Source organism: Periophthalmus magnuspinnatus, chromosome 20 (assembly GCF_009829125.3).
Source record: "Periophthalmus magnuspinnatus isolate fPerMag1 chromosome 20, fPerMag1.2.pri, whole genome shotgun sequence".
Taxonomy (NCBI): domain Eukaryota; kingdom Metazoa; phylum Chordata; class Actinopteri; order Gobiiformes; family Gobiidae; genus Periophthalmus; species Periophthalmus magnuspinnatus.
The window spans coordinates 22422889-22445138 of record NC_047145.1 but is presented as its reverse complement, the minus strand read 5'-3'; the positions used below and the strand labels follow the sequence as shown (position 1 = coordinate 22445138).

General features: G+C 39.6%; 1 protein-coding gene across 2 annotated transcripts in view; it reads left to right on the top strand.

Annotated features, from left to right (window-relative positions):
- The window catches only part of dcaf11 (ddb1 and cul4 associated factor 11), a 39470-nt gene that overhangs the window by 2863 nt on the left and 14357 nt on the right, over positions 1 to 22250 (top strand). The window contains exons 3-10 of one of the 2 annotated variants that reach the window (XM_033985723.2): positions 7830 to 7957; positions 10499 to 10617; positions 11920 to 11984; positions 16302 to 16402; positions 17411 to 17557; positions 18322 to 18376; positions 20313 to 20381; positions 21687 to 21744. In XM_033985723.2, the coding sequence (XP_033841614.1) occupies positions 7830 to 7957; positions 10499 to 10617; positions 11920 to 11984; positions 16302 to 16402; positions 17411 to 17557; positions 18322 to 18376; positions 20313 to 20381; positions 21687 to 21744 (742 nt within the window). Of the gene's footprint in view, positions 1 to 7814; positions 7958 to 10498; positions 10618 to 11919; positions 11985 to 16301; positions 16403 to 17410; positions 17558 to 18321; positions 18377 to 20312; positions 20382 to 21686; positions 21745 to 22250 lie in introns of both variants that reach the window. The other variant, XM_033985722.2, reaches the window with a different exon arrangement.

The window sequence follows — 22250 nt, the reverse complement described above, 5'->3', positions numbered from 1 at the left end:
ACAATCCTATACTCACAATCAGCTGTCTCATGTGTAAATTATTTATTTCATTGATGTAGGGCGTGAGGTTAATTGCAATCGAAACAAAATGCAATTAGTTTAGATCTGTACAAACCATAGACTGTATCAGTGGTTCTTAACCTTGTTGGAGGTAGTGAACCCCACCAGTTTCATCTGCACATTCACTGAACCCTTCTTTATTGAAAAAAAAAATAAATAAATATATATATATATATATATATATATATATATATATATATATATATATATATATATATATATATATATATATATACTCACAACAAATTACACACATACCTTTTAACAAAGACATGACCTTTTCAATTCTACCACGCTGAAATTATTTAAATTTTTTAACCTTATGTATTTCAATAATGAACTTATTGTATTTATGCTATTTATTATTTTTAACATTTTAACACACACCCATCACCTAATTTCCATCACACTAGAATAATAATGAATATTTACTGCAAATCAGTGTGACTTCTGCTGTTGCCTTTGAGAGATGAGTTCAGAAACGCGTGGCTTCACTTTGGCAAGTGCCACTCTCATGTCATTTTCACAGGAAAGTCTGTTCCTTTTCTTCGTTTTTATGTCGTTTTATGTTTTTATGCCGTTCAAACGGCTCATTTTTGGGCAGGTACTTCGATAGACACATCAAAGGGTGCATTTGTTGAATTGGGCCAACGTCTGAAGACGCTCGCAGTCTGCGAATCATATGAGTCGGGTGTGTGTCTTGACCTCCGCCGATCCCCTAGGGTTTGATCAAACCCAGGTTAAGAACCACTGGACTGTATATATAAATGGACATAGACAACTTGCTAGCCGCTGTGTTCCAAATTGGAAGTGAGCACGTGCGTGATTCCGGTTCCATCGACTCTCTGCTGCTTCAGACTCATTTTGGTCTTAAATGTTCGTATTAACCCTCTACATGATCCTGGGGTTTTTATTTCACTATTGTGTCTGTAAATCAAGATATGAACATTAATGACAGACAAATCAGCCTTCTTTCATCGAGGTCGCTCCTGTTAGCGTTAGCGACAGGTTTGATTAACAGTGTTGCTAAGCGCCCGCTCCCTGCTAAACCAGCGGTGCAGGAAGGGGTGTTACAACAAACAACAAACAACAACAAACTTTATTTATAAAGCGCTTTTCATACAGAAAATATAACACAAAGTGCGTTACAGCACATTAAAAACAGTCCCACCCACCAAACCCACCCAATCACCCCACAGCCAAACAACCCAACCCCAACACATCAATAAACACAACCAGACAACCCCCCACCCCAACGCACACTCCCACCCCCCACCCCAACACATGTTAAAATACCTTTGGTTTCATTAAAATATGTTTAATGCAATAGGCTGGATAAAGATGAACCAGATGAGAGAGAGAGCGCCACCAGAGGAACCATCTGCACCAGGAGCAGGGTCACCCGCAGCCACAGGACACCAGCCCAGGGCCCAGAGAAGAGATGAGGTTAACTTCAATAGCCTCACTCTGGATTGGCTCTTTGGTTGCTATGATACATGCGGTCAGAAATCCAAATATAGAACCCTGCTCCAAATTCACCGCTATAACTGCTGTAGCCTCGATGAGCTTCATTTGGAGCTGATCGCTGTGGGTGACGTCACACTCACTTTGTCCACTTCTTTACACTGTGGCTATTTTTACTTTTATTTCACTATATTTGAGAGCAGTATTTGTACTTTCTACTCCACTACGTTTTTGAACTGGACTGAAAAGTAAAAGTATTTTCCTTATTATGTGAGACCTGCTGAAAAGGCTGAGGGTTTATTTTTTAACACAGTCAGAATTTGAGCAAAACAAAAACATACAAATAAAAACTAAAAATGATGGATTCAGTTGTTTCTGTTGAACAAAAACTGAATCAGCTCAAATCTTTATCAAAATCACCACATTTTAAAGCTTTATAAGACTCAAAATCTACACGAAAGACTTTTTATACTTTATACTTTTATACTTACATGTGATACTTTCATTTGAATATTTTTTGCTGCATTATCTGTACTTTTAACAAAATTGAGTGCTTCTTTCATCACTGTAAATGTAAATTTTGTTCATATTTCAGCCTTTTTGTGAATGTTAAAAACGTGAACTTTGAATAGAATCAAGTTGTTAAAAGATGAATCGCAAATCAAATTGTAATTGCAATGCTTGTAAAAAAAAAAAAAAAAGAAAACTCTCCCTCCTCCTTTCTCTCTTTCCCCTCTCCCTGTCTCCTCCTCCCTCTCTCATCCTGGAGGCCGGTGTTCAGTAGAGAGTCAGACCATAGACTGTGTAAAGAAGTGGACTAAGTGAGTGTGACGTCCATTTGACTCCGTTTGGCTCCAGTCGAATGAAGCTCATCGAGGCTAGCAGTTATAGTGGCTAATTTGGAGCCGAGTCCCGACCATGAGTATCAAGAGCGAGTAATCAGGAGCGAGGCTGTTGAAGGTAACGCCCCTTCCCGACCTCACGCTGGTTTAGCAGGAAGCGAGCGCTTAGCAACACCATCAATTATACCCATTGCTAACACTAGCAGGATCTCGGGGAAAGAAGGCGCCTGATTTGTCTGTTATTAATGTTCATGTCTTGATTTACAGACACAATAGTGAAATAAAAACCCCAGGATCATGTAGAGGGTTAATACGAACATTTAAGACCAAAATGACGGTTCTGACAGCAGCAGTTACAGAGAGAGGGGACACGGTTTTGCAATGTAAAGTGAACTGGAGGTACAGTTGATGAAATCGAAGGTGCGCCCATAATTGCTTCCTATTTGTAACACGGCCGCTAGCAGGTTAGCTCTGTCCATTTATATAAACAGTCTATGGGTTAGACTTGCACAATAAGCCGAATCCTATTGAACCCGGAGCTCGATATCTGGTGACGGACACGGCTGAATCAGTTTTTACGTTCATTGTTGTGACGGGAACAATATGATGATAATGATTTGTGCTTCAGTGGAAATGTCAAGTATGGACAAGTATGAGTCAGAATGTGTTCAAACCCTTCACCTTTAACCTAGAACACTTTGTCATCCCGTTCTGTTCTACAACACTTAACCCTTTGTTTGGACGTGGATGACAGCGGCTCAGTTGGTAGAGCGCTTGTCCACTGACCCACAGGTTGAACATTGTTGTTGTTGTGTCCTTGGGCAAGACACTTAACCCACCCCACCCGTATCTGTGTACACTGGTGTATGATTGTGCGTGTAAATGTGTGACCGTTTCATTGATGTAAAGTGCTTTGAGCTGTATAAAAATGTGATTATTTACCGTTTAAAATCACCTGTTCTGCGTTTAGGCTGTTTCATATTTATGGGAGTATATATTTAAACACTTTTCTGGGTCGTAACATTTCCTTGTGGTGTAGTTTCTTTGAAATGAAAGGATGAATTTTCATTAAATCAGCCGTGTTGTGCTTGTGTCTCTACAGTTCTCTTCACTGTGGATCATTATGTTTTAATTTACACGTTTTAAATCACAATATTCATCTAAAACGACTTAGAGAACGACAAAGATTAAGGAAATAAAACTGGAGAAGGAAGTGCGGACGTCACAGTGGAGGTTTAACGGGGGCCGATCGTCAAAATGGCGTCTTGAAAATAAAGGATTAAAGATTAAACTCAAACATGAGTCACTACAGATACAACTTCAGAGGGTCAATGAGAAGAAACAGTCGTAACGTGTTCAAAAGCTGTGAAAAGTCCGGTTTGCAGAACATAACACGTCAGGCCTCAGTTAAACGCAGTCATTAAAACACTGGCTGTGGAGAAGTACTTTAAACGAGTATTTGTATTTAAATCTCATCACTACACCACCATTCACAAGGGAACAGTATCATTAATCAGATCCTCTATTTGAAATACAGGAACTAGAAGAACAAGACCGCTTCAGTATTTTACAACAGAGAACATAATTGAAACATTAAATTACATTCAGACATTTCGCTCGGAGGAGGCCGGGGATTTCCAGCTCCAAATCGCTTCATTTTGAGTGTTTCACAGAGCGGATCTTTGAACAGATGCCTTGGAAAAGTTCTTTCTCTTTTTGGGCCAGGGATCAATTTACCACAATTGACTAGAACTAAAATATCAACATAAATGAACACAATAATGCTGTGAGCGCCCCCTATGGACAGCTGCACATCACACTAGTGAGCGGTGGATTTTTTTTTTTGTTCATTTGTACCAAAATGACGACACGACGCTGCCAAATCCTACGAGTGTCAACAGTTAAGAAAATAAAACTGGAGAAGGAAGTGCGGACGTCACAGTGGGCGTGTCCCGGTGGAGGTTAAACGGGGATTTATCATCAAAATGGTGTCTTGAAAGTAATTGATTAACGATTACTCAAACATGAGCCACTCCAAATACAACTTCAGAGGCTCAACGAGAAGAAACGACTGAAACACGGAGAAACATCTGAAAAGAACAGTTTGAAGAATAGGTTAGTAAATTTTGTATTAAAGAGACACTGCGTAACTTTGCTGGTGGTGGATGCGCCTCATGCTTATTTCCATAAAGATGTTATTGAGATGCAATCAAGGCCAAGTTACAAGTCATATCCATGGAGAGGCAAGTTGATTCACTGTAAGAATCATCAACTGTGTAAAGAAGTGGACTGAGTGAGTGCGTTTGGCTCCAAATGAAGCTCATCGAGGCCGGTTTAGAGCTGAGTTCCATATTTGAAATTCCGACTGAGTATCATAGCAACCAAAGAGCCAATCAGGAGCGAGGCTGTTGAAGCTAAAGTCCCTTCCCGCCCGCACGACTGGTTTAACAGGGAGAGGGCGCTTAGCAACGCTGTCAATCAAACCTGTTGCTAACGCTAACAGGAGTGACCTCGGGGAAGGACGGACCTGATTTGTCTGTTATTAATGTTCAGATCTTGATTTACAGACACAATAGTGAAATAAAAACCCCAGGATCATGTAGAGGGTTAATACGAACATTTAAGACCAAAATGAAGAGGATGACACAGTTTTTCAAAAAACAAAAAATAAATCAAATAAAAAAACAAAACAAACTAAAACTAAAACAAAAAAACAAAAACCTCAAAATAACTAAAAGAACAAACAAAAACAACCCTCAAAATAACATAAAAAAATAAAAATAACAAAAAAAAACAACAACTCAAAATAACTACAAAAAACAAAAAACAAACAAAAAACCCTCAAAATAACTAAAATAAAATAAAATAAAAAAACATATATAAGAAATGAATAAATAAACTCATGATAACTCAAAAAATGAACCCCAGGATCATATAGAGCGGGTTAATACGAACATTTAGACCAAAATGAAGAGAAAATAAATCAAATAAAAAAAAATTTTAAAAAACAAAAACCAAAAACCTCAAAATAAGTAAAAGAACAAACAAAAACAACCCTCAAAATAACACAAAAAACTAAAATAAAAATAACAACAAAAACAAAACCCAAACCTCAAAATTACTAAAAAAATAACAAACAAACAAAAAACCCTCAAAATAACCAAAATAATAAAAATAAATAAATAAATAAAAAAAACAAAGAAATGAATAAATAAACTCATAATAACTCAAAAAATGAACCCCAGGAACATTTAAGACCAAAATGAGTCTGAAGCAGCAGAGACAGAGAGAGGACACAGTTTTTCAATAGAAAGTGAATTGGAGCCATTGAAGTCAAAGGGTAAAAAGCTTCAATCAATACAAACTGTGAATGAATTAAAGATGCCTAATGCTCACCGTGAAACATACAGGCAACATCATCTCCATGGAGACGAGCGAGCGACAGACCGCCGTCCTTCCCCTTACAAAAAAGTTCCACAGTGCAGCTTTGAATGTCGAGCAAACAGGAAATCAATAGACAAAACCCAAAACGAACGAGTTGAATCTTCTCTCACTTCACTAAACATTGAACTACTGCGGCGTCTCCACTGATCCTCCATCTGCTGCTCTACATCTGCTCCGAGCCTGTGTGGGTACGAGCGCTCGTCAACAACACATTTTTACCATTTTAAAGGAGTGATTGATTTTAACACAATGAGCGCTGTATTGCTCTAACGGGGCTCCCTCCAGTACACCATGTTCTCTTCTTCTTCTTCTTCATGTTCATAAAGCGCGTTTACGACCGCCGACCTGTCACGCCTAAAGCTGCAGGATGTAATAAAAACCTCAAGTTACTCATGACTTCCTATTTTTCAAAATACAATGTGAACAGGTTTTAGATGTGGTTTTTCTAGGGATACGCCGATCCTGTTTTTTCTCTTTCGATACCGATACTTTTACTTTAAATGACCCATATTACGCTATTTTCTGATATGTTCTAATGTTGTTTCCTTGTCACAAACAGATCTGGATTTGTGTTTTTTTTGTGTTTTTTTTTTGTTTCTTTCGCACATGTTTTCTTCTCGCAAACTGAAAACGCTCTGTTCCACCTTGTGATGTCATCAAGTGGTGATACAGGAAGTGCTCCGCTGTATTTTTAAACTCCACACACCTCCATTTATAGAATCATTTGGATCGTTTCAGCCTCTGGAGTTGTCACTTAGTGTATTAAAGGTAAAAGGAGTGGTTAACTTTAAAACTACCACTTGATGACATCACAAGGTGGAACAGAGTGTTTTTGAGCTTTGGAGATGTTACAGACTAATAATAAAGTGTGACTCAACCATGTGGTGAATGAAACAAAACACAACTCCAAGTCTGTTTTTGCGGGAGGTAACAGCATTTATAACACGGTGTAAAGCGTAATATCGGACCTTTAAGTATTTACCGATGCCGATATCAACCAAACGATACCAGGGCAGGGACTGAAAATATAATGAATTTCCTTTAAAGGTAAAAACTGAGCTGAATGTGTTTTGTAACAGAGCAGCTTTGTAAAAATACAAGTTTAATATTATGAGACATTTTGAGACAACATTGGCCAGTAAATCGTCTTATTACACCAACATATCGACCAAAATGTGATATCGACTGAACCGATATCGTTTGACCTGATGCCTGACACACCAAAATTTTCGTTATCGGGGCATCCCTAGTTTTTTTTTTTTTTTGTGTTTTTTTTTTTGCTTGTCGTCTCTTAAAAACATAGTCAATAAAATAGATTTTTTATTGACACATTCTTGGCAAAGCAAAAACATGGATGGAATGAGCTGCACCAGAAAAGTTACATAGTGCCTCTTTAAGTAAATTGTTAAGCGAGATGTGAGATTTCTGACGCATATATGTACTGTGTGAATATATTTTGTTTTTTTTTGTGTTTACTGTATTTTTCCGGGCTATAAGTCGCACTTTTTTTTCATAGTTTGACCGGGGGTGCGATTTATACGTGAAATATGTTTTTTTCTTCGTTTATTATGCTTTTTTTTTTTGTCTGGTTGGTGCGACTATTCTCCGGAAAATATCGTGATAAAAGTGTGGAACAAAAACCGAATGTCTTGACGGTCTGTTGTCCCGGACCCCAGCCTCTTAGGGGCCAGAATTGGACCATCTTCCTATTCATTTGTATTAGAGCGGGGCCCATGTGTGGCTTCTTGCCCCGGGCCCTCATATTTCTGTCGACGGCCCTGCTCATCCATTGTACTTTGTTATTTTCATCTGTCTTTTCTCTTTTAATGTTAATTTTATGATGATTATTTACGTTTTGATTTGTTGTATTGCGATTTTTTAACGTGTTTCTCATTCTGTAAAGCACTTTGAATTACCGCGTGCCGATTACGCTACACAAATAAACTTGCCGTCCCCTCTGTTTACATTCCCCTTGTGTACGGGCCGTGCACTATTGTGATGTAGTGTGTGCGTTTGCAGGGGCCAGGTGCGGCTGGTCCACGGGAGCGGAGCCACAGGGCTACAGCTGGTCCAGTCTTACTCCGACTCAGACGAGGACAGCGATGGGGCCTGGGAGGGGCGTCTGGGAGACCGCTACAACCCGCCAGGTAATGGGCTCACCTAGGGGGTGCCTCTGATCCATAATGGAGCTATTGTATTGGGTCAAGGTCAAATGTATTTTAGATAGAACATTTATAACAACCAGAGCGGCCAAACGTGCTGTTAAAGGTCCTGTATTACACAAAATGGATTCTAGTGAGCTTTAAGTCGTGTTATAATGTTGTTATCTTGTCAAAAACAGACCTGGAGTTGTGGTTTGTTTCATTCACACATGTTTGAGTCACACCTCCAAAGCTCAAAATGTTCTGTTCCACCTTGTGATGTCATGAAGCAGCTACCTTTTTACCTTTAGTTCAGTGGAAAATGGCAATTCCAGGCCTGAAATGATCCAAATGATTCTAGAAATGAAGGTGTGTGGAGTTTAAAAACACAGCGGAGCACTTCCTGTATTACCACACGATGACATCACAAGGTGGAGCAGAGCGTTTTCAGGTTGAGAGAAGAACTCAGCCTAAATATGCAGGTTTGTTTGTGTTAAACATGTGTGAATGAAACAAAAAAAACACAACTCCAGGTCTGTTTGTGACGAGGAAACGACATTAGCGTCTTGTTTCGTTCACGGGGAGAAGCTACTTTACTCAAAACATAAGATAAAATATTTGCATTTATTACCCTGCTACCTTTGGACTGATGCTGGTGGAAAGTGAAGGGTTGAAACTTCCTGGTTTCAACATTATATTGGCAAATATATTATGGAAATGTGACACAACTTTATGACTTTACTTTTCAGGCTTGTATGAGTCGACCCTGTTACAGCAATTACTGTCTCATCCATACTTTTAGTGTATTTTAGCTGGAACAACATATGTATATGATGGGGCTCAATATTTATCATGTGTACAGTTTCTTTTACTGTGTGTGTAGTCTATTTTCAGTTATTTTTTCTGTGAGTAGCGCAGTTAAAGACTAAAAACCCACCTCTTCTCCCTGGCATTTAATTGTAGCTAGGCAAGATATCTTTTCTTTTTTTTTTTCTTTTTTTTTTTTTTATTGTTGGTTGCCTATGTGTCTTTTTATATATATATCTGTTTTTGTTTGTTGTTTATGTGAAGCACTTTTGTTATCTTAAGTTGTATTTGAAATGTGCTGTATTATAAATAAAATTGGACTGAGTTGAATGTAGTACGGTAAGATTTGAGCTGTGGAAAGTAGGAAAAAGTAACGTTCAGGACCAGTAATTTGTTATTTTGCTATTTATTTGTTAGCTTTTAATGACACTGTATTAAAAATGAAAGGGTTTATTGGGGTTATCCTGCTTCAATGTTACTGTGTGATAGTGGCATAAACATAGACGATGTAAAGAAGTGGACTGAGTGAGTGTGACGTCACCACAGCGTTCAGCTCCAGTCAAATGAAGCTCGTCGAGGCTAGAGCGGTTACAGCGGCTAATTTGGAGCAGCGTTCCATATTTGGAATTCCGACTGCGAGTATCATAGCAACTAAAGAGCCAATCTGGAGAAAGCTGTTGATGGGAACGCCCCTTCGCTTAGCAACGCTGTCAATCAAACTCATTGCTAACGCTAGCGGGAGTGACCTCGGGAAAGAAAGCAGCTGATTTATTTCTTATTAATGTTTATAGCTTGAGTTACAGAGATGCGTTACAGTTATGGATGTAGCTAATCTGCTAGCCGCCAAATAGGAAGTGATCTTGCGCGCGTTTTCAGCTCCATCGACTCAATTCACTTTACACTGAAAAACTCGTGTCCTCTCTCTCTGTCTCTGCTGCTTCAGACTCGTTTTTTGGTCTTAAATGTTCGTATTAACCCTCTACATGATCCTGGGGTTTTTATTTCAGTATTGTGTCTGTAAATCAAGATATGAACATTAATAACAGACAAATCAGGTCCGTCTTTCCCCGAGGTCACTCCTGCTAGCGTTAGCAACAGGTTTGATTGACAGCATTGCTAAGCACCTGCTCGCTGTTAAACTAGCGTTGTGGGCGGGAAGGGGCGTTACCTTCAACGGCCTCGCTCTGGATTGGCTCTTTGGTTGCTGTGATACTCGGATTGGGATTCCACGTATGAAACTCGGCTCCGGATTAGCCGCTATAACTGCTAGCCTCGCTGAGCTTCATTTGACTGGAGCTGAACACTGTGGGTGACGTCACACTCACTTAGTCCAGTTCTTTATACATTTTACAGTCGGTGCCGATTCTGAAAACTTTGCTGTGTCGGATATCGATTAAGCCGATATTGCTTTAATTGGATATAATAAGGCTGATTTTGTCGTAGAACGTTTCATAATGTTTGACCTTTACTTCATACAAAGAGGTTCAGTAGTTATTTGAAGATACGTTATGTAACACAATTGGATCTCTTGTGTAATGAGTTAACCGTGCACTAAAGAAATAAGTGCCATTTTCCATCCCTACACTGGTATCTGTTAATATCTGGGATTGGCAGAAGTAAATGTAGTTTTAAGTCAAAGTATCAGTATTAGTATCGGTATCTAAACTGAAAAAGCTGGATCCCTGGTGCATCTTCAATAACAAGCAGTTACATTGATGTGTTGTGGTCTCATTTTACCAGTGGACGTCCAGCCTGACACCAATGAACTGGACCGCAGTGAGATTCGAACACAGATCCTCCTCGCCACTGCCTCGTCCACGCCGAAGGGCCGCCACAGCTTCACACACATGTTAGCAGAGGTAAGAGCCGCACGCTAGCAGGGGTAAGAGTCACACGCTAGCAGGGGTAAGAGCCGCAAACTAGCAGGGGTAAGAGCCGCACGCTAGCCGGGGTAAGAGTCACACGCTAGCAGGGGTAAGAGCCGCAAGCTAGCAGGGGTAAGAGCCACATGCTAGCCGGGGTAAGAGCCACACGCTTGCCGGGGTAAGAGCCACACGCTAGCAGGGGTTAGAGCCACACACTAGCAGGGGTTAGAGCCAGCTAGCATCTTCATAGCAAAGCGCAGTAATTACTTGCACTGTGTAACTTTCTTTGACTCTTGTCTCCGTGGACATATTGCTTAGCCTGGAATATTCCACAGTCTGGCATTACACGTCTTTGTCTTTCTTATATTCAGTTACTGGTGTTTTCAGCTGCTAAAAAAAAAATAATAATGTAGTGAAATCGTGACGTATTCTTCTTGTGAATGACGCGGCCTCTTCACAGATCTGACCTGCAGCTTCGTCTGGTTGCATGACCTGTCCATCGAGATAGATGAGTTTAATGCCATACTGTGGAATATTTCAGGCGTACATATACACAAAACATAAATATCTTTGTGGAGACAAGAACATGGCGGACCCGTTAACAGAAAAGTTATGTAGAGCAGCTTTAAAAAGTTTGAATTCTGAATATTAATCTACGTATCATTGTTTTGTCCAGACTCCTATTGAGCTTGTGTCTCTATGGTTCTCATCTCTGACACTCGTGGATCATTATGTTGTAATTTACACATTTAAAATCACAATATTGATTTAAAACAACTTAATAAAATAAACAAGTTCACTCACTTCCGCGTTAGAAAACTGTGGTGTCCAATGGGAGCTGACGTCGCCGTAAACGTCATCACAACAAAGCGCCGCATGCTGTTGGCGCCCCCTATGGACAGCTGCACATCACACTAGCGAGCAGCCCTTTTGTTTCATTTGTACCGAAAATGACAACGTGACGCTGCCGAATCCTATGAGTATCACCGAAAATTGGAGGAGGAAGTGCGGACGTCACAGTGGGCGTGTCAAACGGGGGTAGATCGACAAAATGGCGTATTGAAAATAGTCGATTAAAGATTAAACTCAAACATGAATCAGTCCAAACGCAACTTCAGAGGTTCAACGAGAAGAAACGACTAGAACACGTTTAAAGCTGATTTTGCTGTAACTCACATCAAGTAACTGCCTGTGTGGAATAGCTGTGGTATTTCTATATGTTTTGTTAAAATGGTGCTAAAATTTGCTTCATGGCTTGTCCCAAACTCCCAATACAAATAAATCTTGTTTTTCTAGAGGGAACAAGGCAGATGTAGAGGCTCCAGTTTTTCCCATGGAGAATGCAGCCGTATTCGAACACAGTAAGTCCTACGCTTCTCAAGCCAAACTAATAAAGAGGATATGTGTTACTAAAACCACAATAATATAAATATAATAATCTAGGAGTGTGTGTAATTAATGAAATAATGATCATAATGATTACAAAAACATGGGGGGAAAGAGAATGAATAGATTTATATGGCTCTGTGTTCTGCCCCTCAGAGCCTGGAGCAAAGCCACTTATGGAATCTACAGAGGCTTTTAAAATATGAATCACACAGACGGGTTATAAATTATAGTAATAAGTGTAGTAATATTTCCTCTATAGGTTATCCTTTCACTGTATAAATACGACCAGACAAAAGTTTGGACACACCACTCTCATTCAGTGCTTTTTTTTCTTTATTTTACAACTTTCTACATCAAGAAATCACGTATTTGAAGTAAGATATATGGAATTATGAAGCAATTCAAATCCTCAAAATAGCTGCTCTTTATTTTGTGAAAGAAAAATAAAATCTGTGACTGGACAAAACGTCGTAGGAGTGAAAACGTTTGGCTGCTCGTCCAATCCGCTTCTTCAGTTCTGGTCAGATCACTGCTGGACACTGCCCATCTGTCTGAAGGCGGAGCTAATGACACTGAAACTGGAAACACCTCTTGTTTACAGTTTCTGTTTCAGTTTTCTGCACTGTGAGTACTACTTAGCAGAGTCATTCAAGCCCCTAATGAGTGATTTCACACCTATTAGCATCCTGACTAGCCCATTACTTTGTCAAAAACATATTTAATTCAGTAGAGTTATTTCACTTTTTTCTTTTCTACATAATTTATAGTAAAAGAAAAATATAAAATCTGTCAACTGGACAAAAAGTTGGTTGAGTTAAGACGTTTTTTGGCTGCTCGTCCAAGCCGCTTCTTCAGTTCTGGCGAGATCACTGCTGGGCGCTGGGTCTAGCACAATCCTTCAGACAGATATAAGGCAGTGTCCAGCAGAAATCTGACCAGAACTGAAGAACCGGCTTGGACGAGCAGCCAAAAAACGTCTTAACTCAACCAACTTTTTGTCCAGTTGACAGATTTTATATTTTTCTTTTGCAACGGATCAGACCTGGACAATAGAGGGTTTACACAGATATGTTACTTCATATATTTGATGTCTTTTGTGTCTTATAAATCTAAGAAGTAGTGAAAATAAATAAAAAATAAATAAAACACTGAATGAGAGGGTGGGTCCAAACTTTTCTTTCTTTTTCTTTATCTAATCAGAGGAACCCAATGAGATCACTTGGCCTTTCTGTTTAAAATACAATACAAACAGACAAACAAACAAACAAAACAACAAGTACACAAGTCCATATACAACATTAATAATAAAACACAGGTACAGGTGTGTGTATAAAAGTTCGTTACCAGATTATTACATTGCGATTTTGTTACCATTGTGTTCTTTTCAGCGGTAAAGTCAATACAATTCAATACGATTCAATAAAAACCCAATCAAACCCAAAACAATCCTTTCTTGAACAGGAATGGAGGCTTTAGACAGTAACAATCTCCTCTTAATAACTCCATCCTTAGACCCAAATCTAAACTAACAAAACAATAGGGCTAGCCAGTATGCTAATAGCCAGTATGCTAATAGGGGTGAAATCACTCATTAGGAGCCTGAATGATTATGCTAAGGATGACTCAGGCACAGTTCACACGTTTCACTAAGTTTATTGTGACAAAGAAATGGATAATATCAAAGCAAGTTTGCACCCGTTAGTGAACGTGAAAGAAAGAGGATTTGTGTATCTGAAATTGAGTGATTGTGTTTTGTAGGGTTGTATATGTATGTGTATGTGAACTGAATGTTTTTAGAAATGGTGTATTTGAGGGCGAGATGTGTTGTATTAGATGTATGTACCATTCATCCACCTACACCAAACTGTTCTTCTTACTTAACATCCGCCTGTCCATGGACGACACGTGGACATTTGTGTTTTTGTTCTAACCTGGCACCAAACATCTTTCCTGTTTTTTAAGGTCAGTGTATTGTCGTGCACCGTCCCTGTCCAAATAAAGACATACCATGCCATACCAGACTGGTGTAGCTCGTTAGACCGAGCCCACAAACAGAAACTATAAACAATGGACGTGTTAGCTTCAGTGTCGTTAGCTCCTCCTTCAGACAGATATAAGGCAGCGTCCAGCGGAAATCTGACCAAAACTGAAGGAGCGGATTGGACGAGCAGCCAAATGTGTTCACTCCTACAACGTTTTGCCCCGTTGACACGTTTGAATATTTCTTTTACTGTGGATCAAACCTGGACAACTGAGGGATTACACAGACAATAACCCAAATAATGAGATTTTTTCCCGTAAGAGAGAAGCCATAACACTGGGGCTGGGCCATTTCTTTCTCGTTGAAAATCAGTAAAATAAAAATAAAATTACTTTCTGTATACATTTTCCTATTAACCGTATTAAATAATCCTAACCATTAAGCAGAAAAGATACAGTCAAAGTAATTTCTCACATGCAGGGTGCCTAAACCTTTTTCTCAGCGGGGGAAATTTATATGTTTTAGCGTGCCGTGTGCAAAACCGTTGAATGTTTTCCATGTAAAGAGTCTCTCTGTGAACATATTTATGATTATTTTCTTAAGCAGTAGACGTCTGACGTGAACACTGCTGCTTTTTTATGATTTCTTATTATATTTTCTATTATAAACAGAGAAACGGACATTTACTCCTGTAGATCTCAGCAAAACAACAAAACAAAAGCAAAATAAACAAACAAAAATAGGCTGTAAATGATAATAAGTATATTAAATAGTAAAACAAAAAAATAGAACTGTGCTGGAGCAAAACTGGGAAACGATTCACGTGTCGATTATTGTGTTTCTCAGAGGGAATAAATAACTGCCTCGCGCTCTCTTTCATCTCCTGACTGTCTTTTCAGTGCAAAATTGAATCCAAATAGATAATATTTCTTACAAATCTCAGAACCCCCTCGCGGACCAAATCAGACCCCCCTGGAGGGCCCAGCTTGGCACGCGGGCCCCACTTTGCATACCTCTGCTCCAAAGTCTGAATTATACTCGGAAACACGTGGTTTTACTGAGAGATGATCGGCTGCGGGACTTTATTAAAAAGAGCCATCATTTGAAATTAGAACAATGTTTTTTTTTTCATGGCTGATGCCGATACTGATTGTTTAGAATCCAGAGGAACCGATATATAGGGCAGATTTTAATTATTTTCCTTAAATTATCATAGACTGTTTATATAAATGGACATAGCTAACCTGCTAGCCGCCGCGTTCCAAACAGGAAGTGATCATGGACGCACTTCCGGCTCCATCGACTCTGGCTCCAGTTCACTTTACATTAGAAAACTGTGTCCCGTCTGTCTGTAACTGCTGCTGTCAGACTCGTCGTTTTGGTTTTAAATGTTCGTATTAACCCTCTACATGATCCTGGGGTTTTTATTTCACTATTGTGTCTGTAAATTGAGATATGAACATTAATAAACAGACAAATCAGGTCCTTCTGATTAGCAACAGGTTTGATTGACAGCGTTGCTAAGCTCCAAACTAGCGGTGTGGGCGGGAAGGGGCATTACCGTTCAACAACTTCGCTCCTGATTGCTCTTTGGTTGCTATGATACTCGCGGTTGGAATTCTAAATATGGAACTCTGCTCCAAATTGGCCGCTGTAGCTGGTAGCCTCGATGAGCTTCATTTGGAGCCGAATGCTTCTTTATACAGTCTTATATCGTGATAATGTTTAAAGTTGCTGACAGTTTAAACGTGTTCTGGATATGAATAATTATGATTTTGAAATATTATGAACAGGTTCCATATTTAAACAGCTGTAGCTCAGTTGCTCAGTGGCAGTTTGTTTGTCCACTGATCAAATCCTGCTCTTGACATAGACATCACTGGTAGAGCGATCAGATCCACTGACCCACAGGCTGACGGTGCGATTCCAGCTCCCACAGATGAATGCTCCTCGCCCTCAGTGTCCGTGTGCACTGGTGTATGAATGTGTGCGTGAATGTGTGAGTGGTTCCTTGATGTAAAGCGCTTTGAGTGTCTTGAAGGTGAAAATCCCTGTGTAAAAATGTGACTGTTTACCATTTACCCAGTCTAATCTCTATTTGAAATGACTGAATCTCTTAATCTTAATTAAAATTTGATTAATTGCCGCGCTCAGTATGATAAAAAATTTAAAATACCTATCCAGTTTCACATTACTGACTGACGGCTCTGTAAATTTCGGAGGAACCTGAAGTACCCCGAACATGGTGTTTGTAGGAGACTCATGCTGTTGTCTGTCAAACGATATTGACCCGTATGCTTCCTCTCAGCTTCCTGCCAAACTACGTGTCCCACAAGGATACATACCAGCAGAAAGCCTTCTGTGGAGTCTACAGCGAGAATGGCAACATGTTCCTCTCTGCCTGCCAAGGTAAATAACAGTGCAGCCAACTGGACAACGCAAGGCAAATGAAGTCTATCTGAAATTCTGTCTAACACTGGTTCATTTGAGCTGAGCCTGTCACTCAATTTGGGGAAGAAATCTAAAGCCAATTATTTGAATAAGGCTGCATATAAATTCCCTTTCCATGTCCACTCACGATGATCGCCCTGGTAATCCCCCCTCGTGTATATTTAAAGGCGTTATACATGATTTTTACTGTCTAAAAATATGAAAAACAGAACGAGTTAATTGAAAACTGTTTGCAGAGGTCCAGTGTTACTACTCACTTACCTTATGTGTTCATCCTAATTATTCACAGCAATGAGTTTATAAGCACTTTTATAAGACCAGAGATTTGCTGCTATGGTAAGAATAGCAACAACTAGCATGCTAACTGCCAGTCGTGCAATGTAACGACGCAAAGCTGAGGGTTTATCATTAACATGTTCATAATTTGAGCAAATAAAAATATATGGATACAAAAACAGCCAGAAAAAACAGCATTGCGGGCGGGAAAGGGGTGTTATTTTCAACATCCTCGCTCCGGATTGGCTCTTTGGTTGCTACGATACTTGCGGTCGGAATTCCAAGTCAGAATTCCTCTCTAAAATGGCCGCTATAACCGCTAGCCTCGATAAGCTTCATTTGACACAAACTGCTATGCTAGTTACGTACTGTTATTTTTGCACACATTTAATAAAAGATTTGTAATTTAGAAATGACTTTTGCAAAGGTTTATCAGCAACAGATGAAAACGTACCATTAGATTTGCATTTATTTTCCTGTATTTACGCTGCCAAAGATTTTCTCCATGGGTTGCAAAATTAGGACCGTTGCCATAGCAGCGCTCAACCATTTAAAACAAATATATCTTTCGAATGGGGGGGAAGAACTCCTCCTCAAAAAGAAAAGTAATGCATAAAACAGGAAGCTAAAACCCATGAATACCAGATGTTTTTTCTTGCGTAACATCTTCTCTCATTTATCTCTGCACAGATCAGAATATCCGCTTGTACGACACCACCAGGGGGCGCTTTACCCTGCGGCGGACAGTCAAGGCCCGGGACGTGGGGTGGAGCGTTTTGGACGTGTGCTTTAGCCCTGATGCTCACCACGTGCTGTACTCGAGCTGGTCTGACTACAGTAAGGCTTTGGCACCAGGGAACAGAGGGTTTATGAACCTATGGGCGACAGCGGCTCAGTTGGTAGAGTGTTTGCCCATTGATCTGAAGGTTGCCGGTTCCAATCCTGCTCTCTAGAATTTGATTTTTTAGAATTAGCTTCATCTAGTAAATCAGAACTATTCCAAACCGCATGATAATGTTAAGAAACTATATATTTTGTGTTTTATATGTTTTGTTCAGTACTCGTTCTATCCAAAGGTTTTCAATCAATTTCCACTGATTCATAACAGACAGAGACGGTTATTAAAGGGCCCATGTTACTTTATTTACGGATCTATGTTCTAATGTCGTTCCAACCCTCACAAACAGACCTGGAGTTGTGTTTTGTTTCATTCACACATGTTTAACACACAAACCCTGCACATTTAGGCTGACTTTTTTTTCTCAAGCAGAAAAAAAAACACACTGTTCCACCTTGTGATGTCATCATGTGGTGATACAGGAAGTGCTCCACTGTGTTTTTAAACTCCACACACCTTCACTAGTTTTCAGTTTGCGAGAAGAACTCCGCCTAAATATGCAGTTTTTTTTTTGTTTGTTAACATGATGTGAATGAAACAAAAACACAACTCCAGGTCTGTTTGTGATGAGGAAACGACATTATAACAATATGGGCCCTTTAAAAGTAACTTCTCTGGAGCAAAGAACCATGGGAAACTGTATATAATGTCTTTTTTTGTATCTCTTCTCACGTGTTTCTCCTTTGTTTCTTATCTTTTGCAGTTCATTTGTGCAGTATAGATGGTGACAGTGAAAACCACACGGCCCTGGACCTTAAGTTAGTGTCTACCCTCTTAGTAACTTATAATTATGGACCCAGTGTAATCTGTCATTCCCCGCCAGGCTGCCCACCTTTCCCTTCATTACCATGGCGATGAATGATGCTGTCACCGCCTGTCACCTTCCCATCCATTTCCTCTCTGTGTGTGAGCTCATTATGACAGCGTTAAACCACAGTCCTTCTAACAAAAGCATTACTTCAAACGTTTATGCGTGTGTCCTACAGCTAATGCCTTGAATAATTGAATACTATGCAAAACAATTCACAAAAACCACTAAGCGAGCAATTAAAAAGCTTTAATTCACCCGCAAGTTGCTGTTAAAGGGCCTAGATTACACAAAATTGAGCTTTAAGTCACGTTCTAATGCTGTTACCTCCTCAACATAGACCTGGAGTTGTGTTTTGTTTTCATTGAGTCATTGTTTATTAGTCTGTCTATATCTGCAAAGCTCAAAAGGCTCCGTTCCACCTGGTGATGTCATGATGGTGGTAGTTTTCAAGTTAACAGCTCTTTACCTTTAGTTCAGTAGAGTTAAGTGGCAATTCAGAGCTGAAATGATCCAAATGATTCTAGACATGAAGGTGTGTGGAGTTTAAAAACACAGCGGAGCACTTCCTGTATCACCACACGATGACATCACAAGGTGGAACAGAGTGTTTTCAGTAGAGAGGAAGAACTCAGCCTAAATATGCAGGTTGATAGTGTGAATGAAACAAAAACACAACTCATTCACACACTCCTTCCTGTTGTATCGTGTGTTGTCCATTAACATGCATTGTCCCGATCAAATAAATAAATACAAAATAGTGTAATACGGGCTCCTTTAATGTACGGAGACGGTCACACAATGTAAAAATGTCTTTATAAAACTGATCTGATTTGATAATCTTGATGTAATTCTTGTTTTCTCCATTCCTTAATTCTAATAATTTAATGAAATGTTAGAATCATAGTGGAATATATATTCAAATAGTCTCAAAATATTACTTTAAATGTATTTTGTGTCGTGTGGATTTGGGGCTAACAGCACGTTCACATTACACCGAGAAATTATTAAGTTATGTGTTAAGTTTGAGTCTGGTCACATTTTTGCTGAACCAGATAATGGCTTCTAAATAACGATTCAGCCGATATCCTGGATGGGCATTGAGAAATTATATTAATACGACTATTCACTGGTTGTCGTCGGAGCAGAAAGTCTCATGGTTTTTATTTATTTATAATGTTCTTTTATTTATACAAAATTGTCCAGTCCTTAAATAACAGCTCATTAACGCATTCGGATTAGTTCTGTTCCATTTTATTTATTTATTTACCGTATTTTCCAGAGTATAAGTCGCACCAGCCAAAAAGATATATTTCACATATAAAGCACATCTCAGAATCAGAATCAGAAGACTTTTATTGTCATTGTCAGTGAACACAGCTCACAAATTACGAACTTTCTTTAGTGATTAAAGTGCAACATAAACACACTGAATAAGTACAAATAAGGGCATTCATAAAGTTAAAAAAGATGCTTAAGAAAAAAAAAATTAGAGGTAGATACATACAGCAACATCTGAGTATAAGTCGCACCTCCGGCCAAAAAAAAGTGCGACTTTAGTTTGGAAAGTATGGTATTTATTTTAAAGTTTATTTTTCCAAGAATTTTCCTTTACATACATGAAAGCCACAAACACAACAACATCCAACAATAAACAAACAGCAGGTGTGCATTTACAGTCACACAAAACGAACAGTCACAGGATCAGACGTATTCTGTCCTTCTCAGCAGAACATAAGATTTCCATTTCTCCCATATCTTGTCATGTCTCATTTTAGTCTTTTTAGGAAATAAATGTCACTGTACTTACATCCATATTATTGAAATTGGTGAAATCTGGATCTGCGTGTCCTTGTTGTGAACTTGTGTGTGTGTGTGCTTTGTAGTCCAGATGAGAGGCGTTTCTGTGTGTTCTCGCTGGCTGCGTCCACAGATGGCAAAGAGATCCTGGGAGGGTGAGCACAATTCACTTTTATGTTTCAAGGCTCCGAGACTCGAACTGTCCGATCCACAGCTGATGTCACGTTCAAAACAAGGCTCTTCCTTATATTCCTATTGTTTGTTCTATTGTAAATCAGCAAAAATAACGGAACACAACTCTCAAAGTATCATAATTATATAAAAAGTCAACACATCCGTAGTGTAATGAGCCTAAACTGTATTTTAAATTTGTCAAAATGATGAGTGAATGAATGAGATTCCCACAGATTTGAAGCGTAGACTTTGGTATCATGTATTTCCCAGTTTTATCTAACAAGAATTTAAAACTTTATGTAGCAGATTGCATGATTCAAAGTCAGTCACAAACATAGGCTGTATAGATATGAATATGGCTAACTTGCTAGCTGCCGCATTTGAAATAGGAAGTGAGCGTGAGCTGCGGTCACAAGTGATGGATGTACAAACAAAAACATATTGTGAACTGCAGTATTTCAAATAGTTAAAAAAAAAGCACTTCTTTCATAACGCATTACAATAAATACATAAATAAACAGCAGAATGCAACACTTAGGTAGTTCGATAGTGTCTCTACTGAGTCATAAAAATTCGTAACATTCTACAGCCCAAAAATAAGCAAAATATTTTCCACTTGTGTGCTGCTCCAATCAAATGAAGCTCACAAGGCTAGAGCAGTTATAGTGTCTTATTAGGAGCGGAGTTCCATATTTGGGATTATCATAGCAACCAAGGCTGTTGAAGGTAACGCCCCTTTCCGCACCTCTGGTTTAGCAGGGAGCAAGCGCTTAGCAACACCGTCAGTCAAACCTGTAGCTAAGGGGCGCGACCATGCGGAAAGAAGGCGCCTGATTTGTCTTTTCATGTTCATTTCTTGAGTTATGGACACAATATCCAAATAAAAATTCCAAGATCATGTAGAGCGGGTTAATACGAACGTTTAAGACTAAAATGACGAGTCTGACAGCAGCAGGTACAGAGAGAGGGGACACAGTTTTTACGCAGAAAGCGAATTGGAGCCAGAGTCGATGGAGCTGGAAGTGCGCCCATGGTCACTTCCTGTTTACAATACTCTGGCTAACAGGTTAGCTACGTCTATTTATATAAACAGTCTATGCTTGAATCGCGATAAATATTGACCTCCAAAAATGATTGTACCATCTATCACATGAACCATAAGTTGATAGAGTCTTTATCGTTACAGGTTTATGTAGATTTTTTAATGTCTTTTTTTTTTAATTTCACAATGGACCAAAACAAATTAATGAAGTTGATCTAATTAAAACTGTCGTCTCTTCTTCCAGTGCAAACGATGGATGTCTGTATGTTTTCGATCTGGATCAGAACAAGCGCACGCTGAAGGTCAGTGGGCATCTGTGTCAGTGTTGTTGTCCTGCCACTCTGTGCCTCTCTCTGTGCCGCTCACTCTGTGCCTCTCTCTTTGCCTCTCTCTGTGCCTCTCTCTGTGCCTCACTCTGTGCCTCTCTGTGCCTCTCTCTCTGTGCCTCTCTCTCTGTGCCTCTCTCTGTGCCGCTCACTCTGTGCCTCTCTCTGTGCCTCTCTCTGTGCCTCTCTCTCTGTGCCACTCTCTTTGTGCCTCTCTCTCTGTGCCGCTCTCTCTGTGCCTCTCTCTGTGCCGCTCACTCTGTGCCTCTCTCTGTGCCTCTCTCTGTGCCTCTCTCTCTGTGCCACTCTCTTTGTGCCTCTCTCTCTGTGCCACTCTCTCTGTGCCTCTCTCTGTGCCTCTCTCTGTACCTCTCTCTGTGCCTCTCTCTGTGCCTCTCTCTCTGTGCCTCTTTCTGTGCCTCTCTCTGTACCTCTCTCTGTGCCTCTCTCTCTGTGCCACTCTCTCTGTGCCTCTCTCTGTG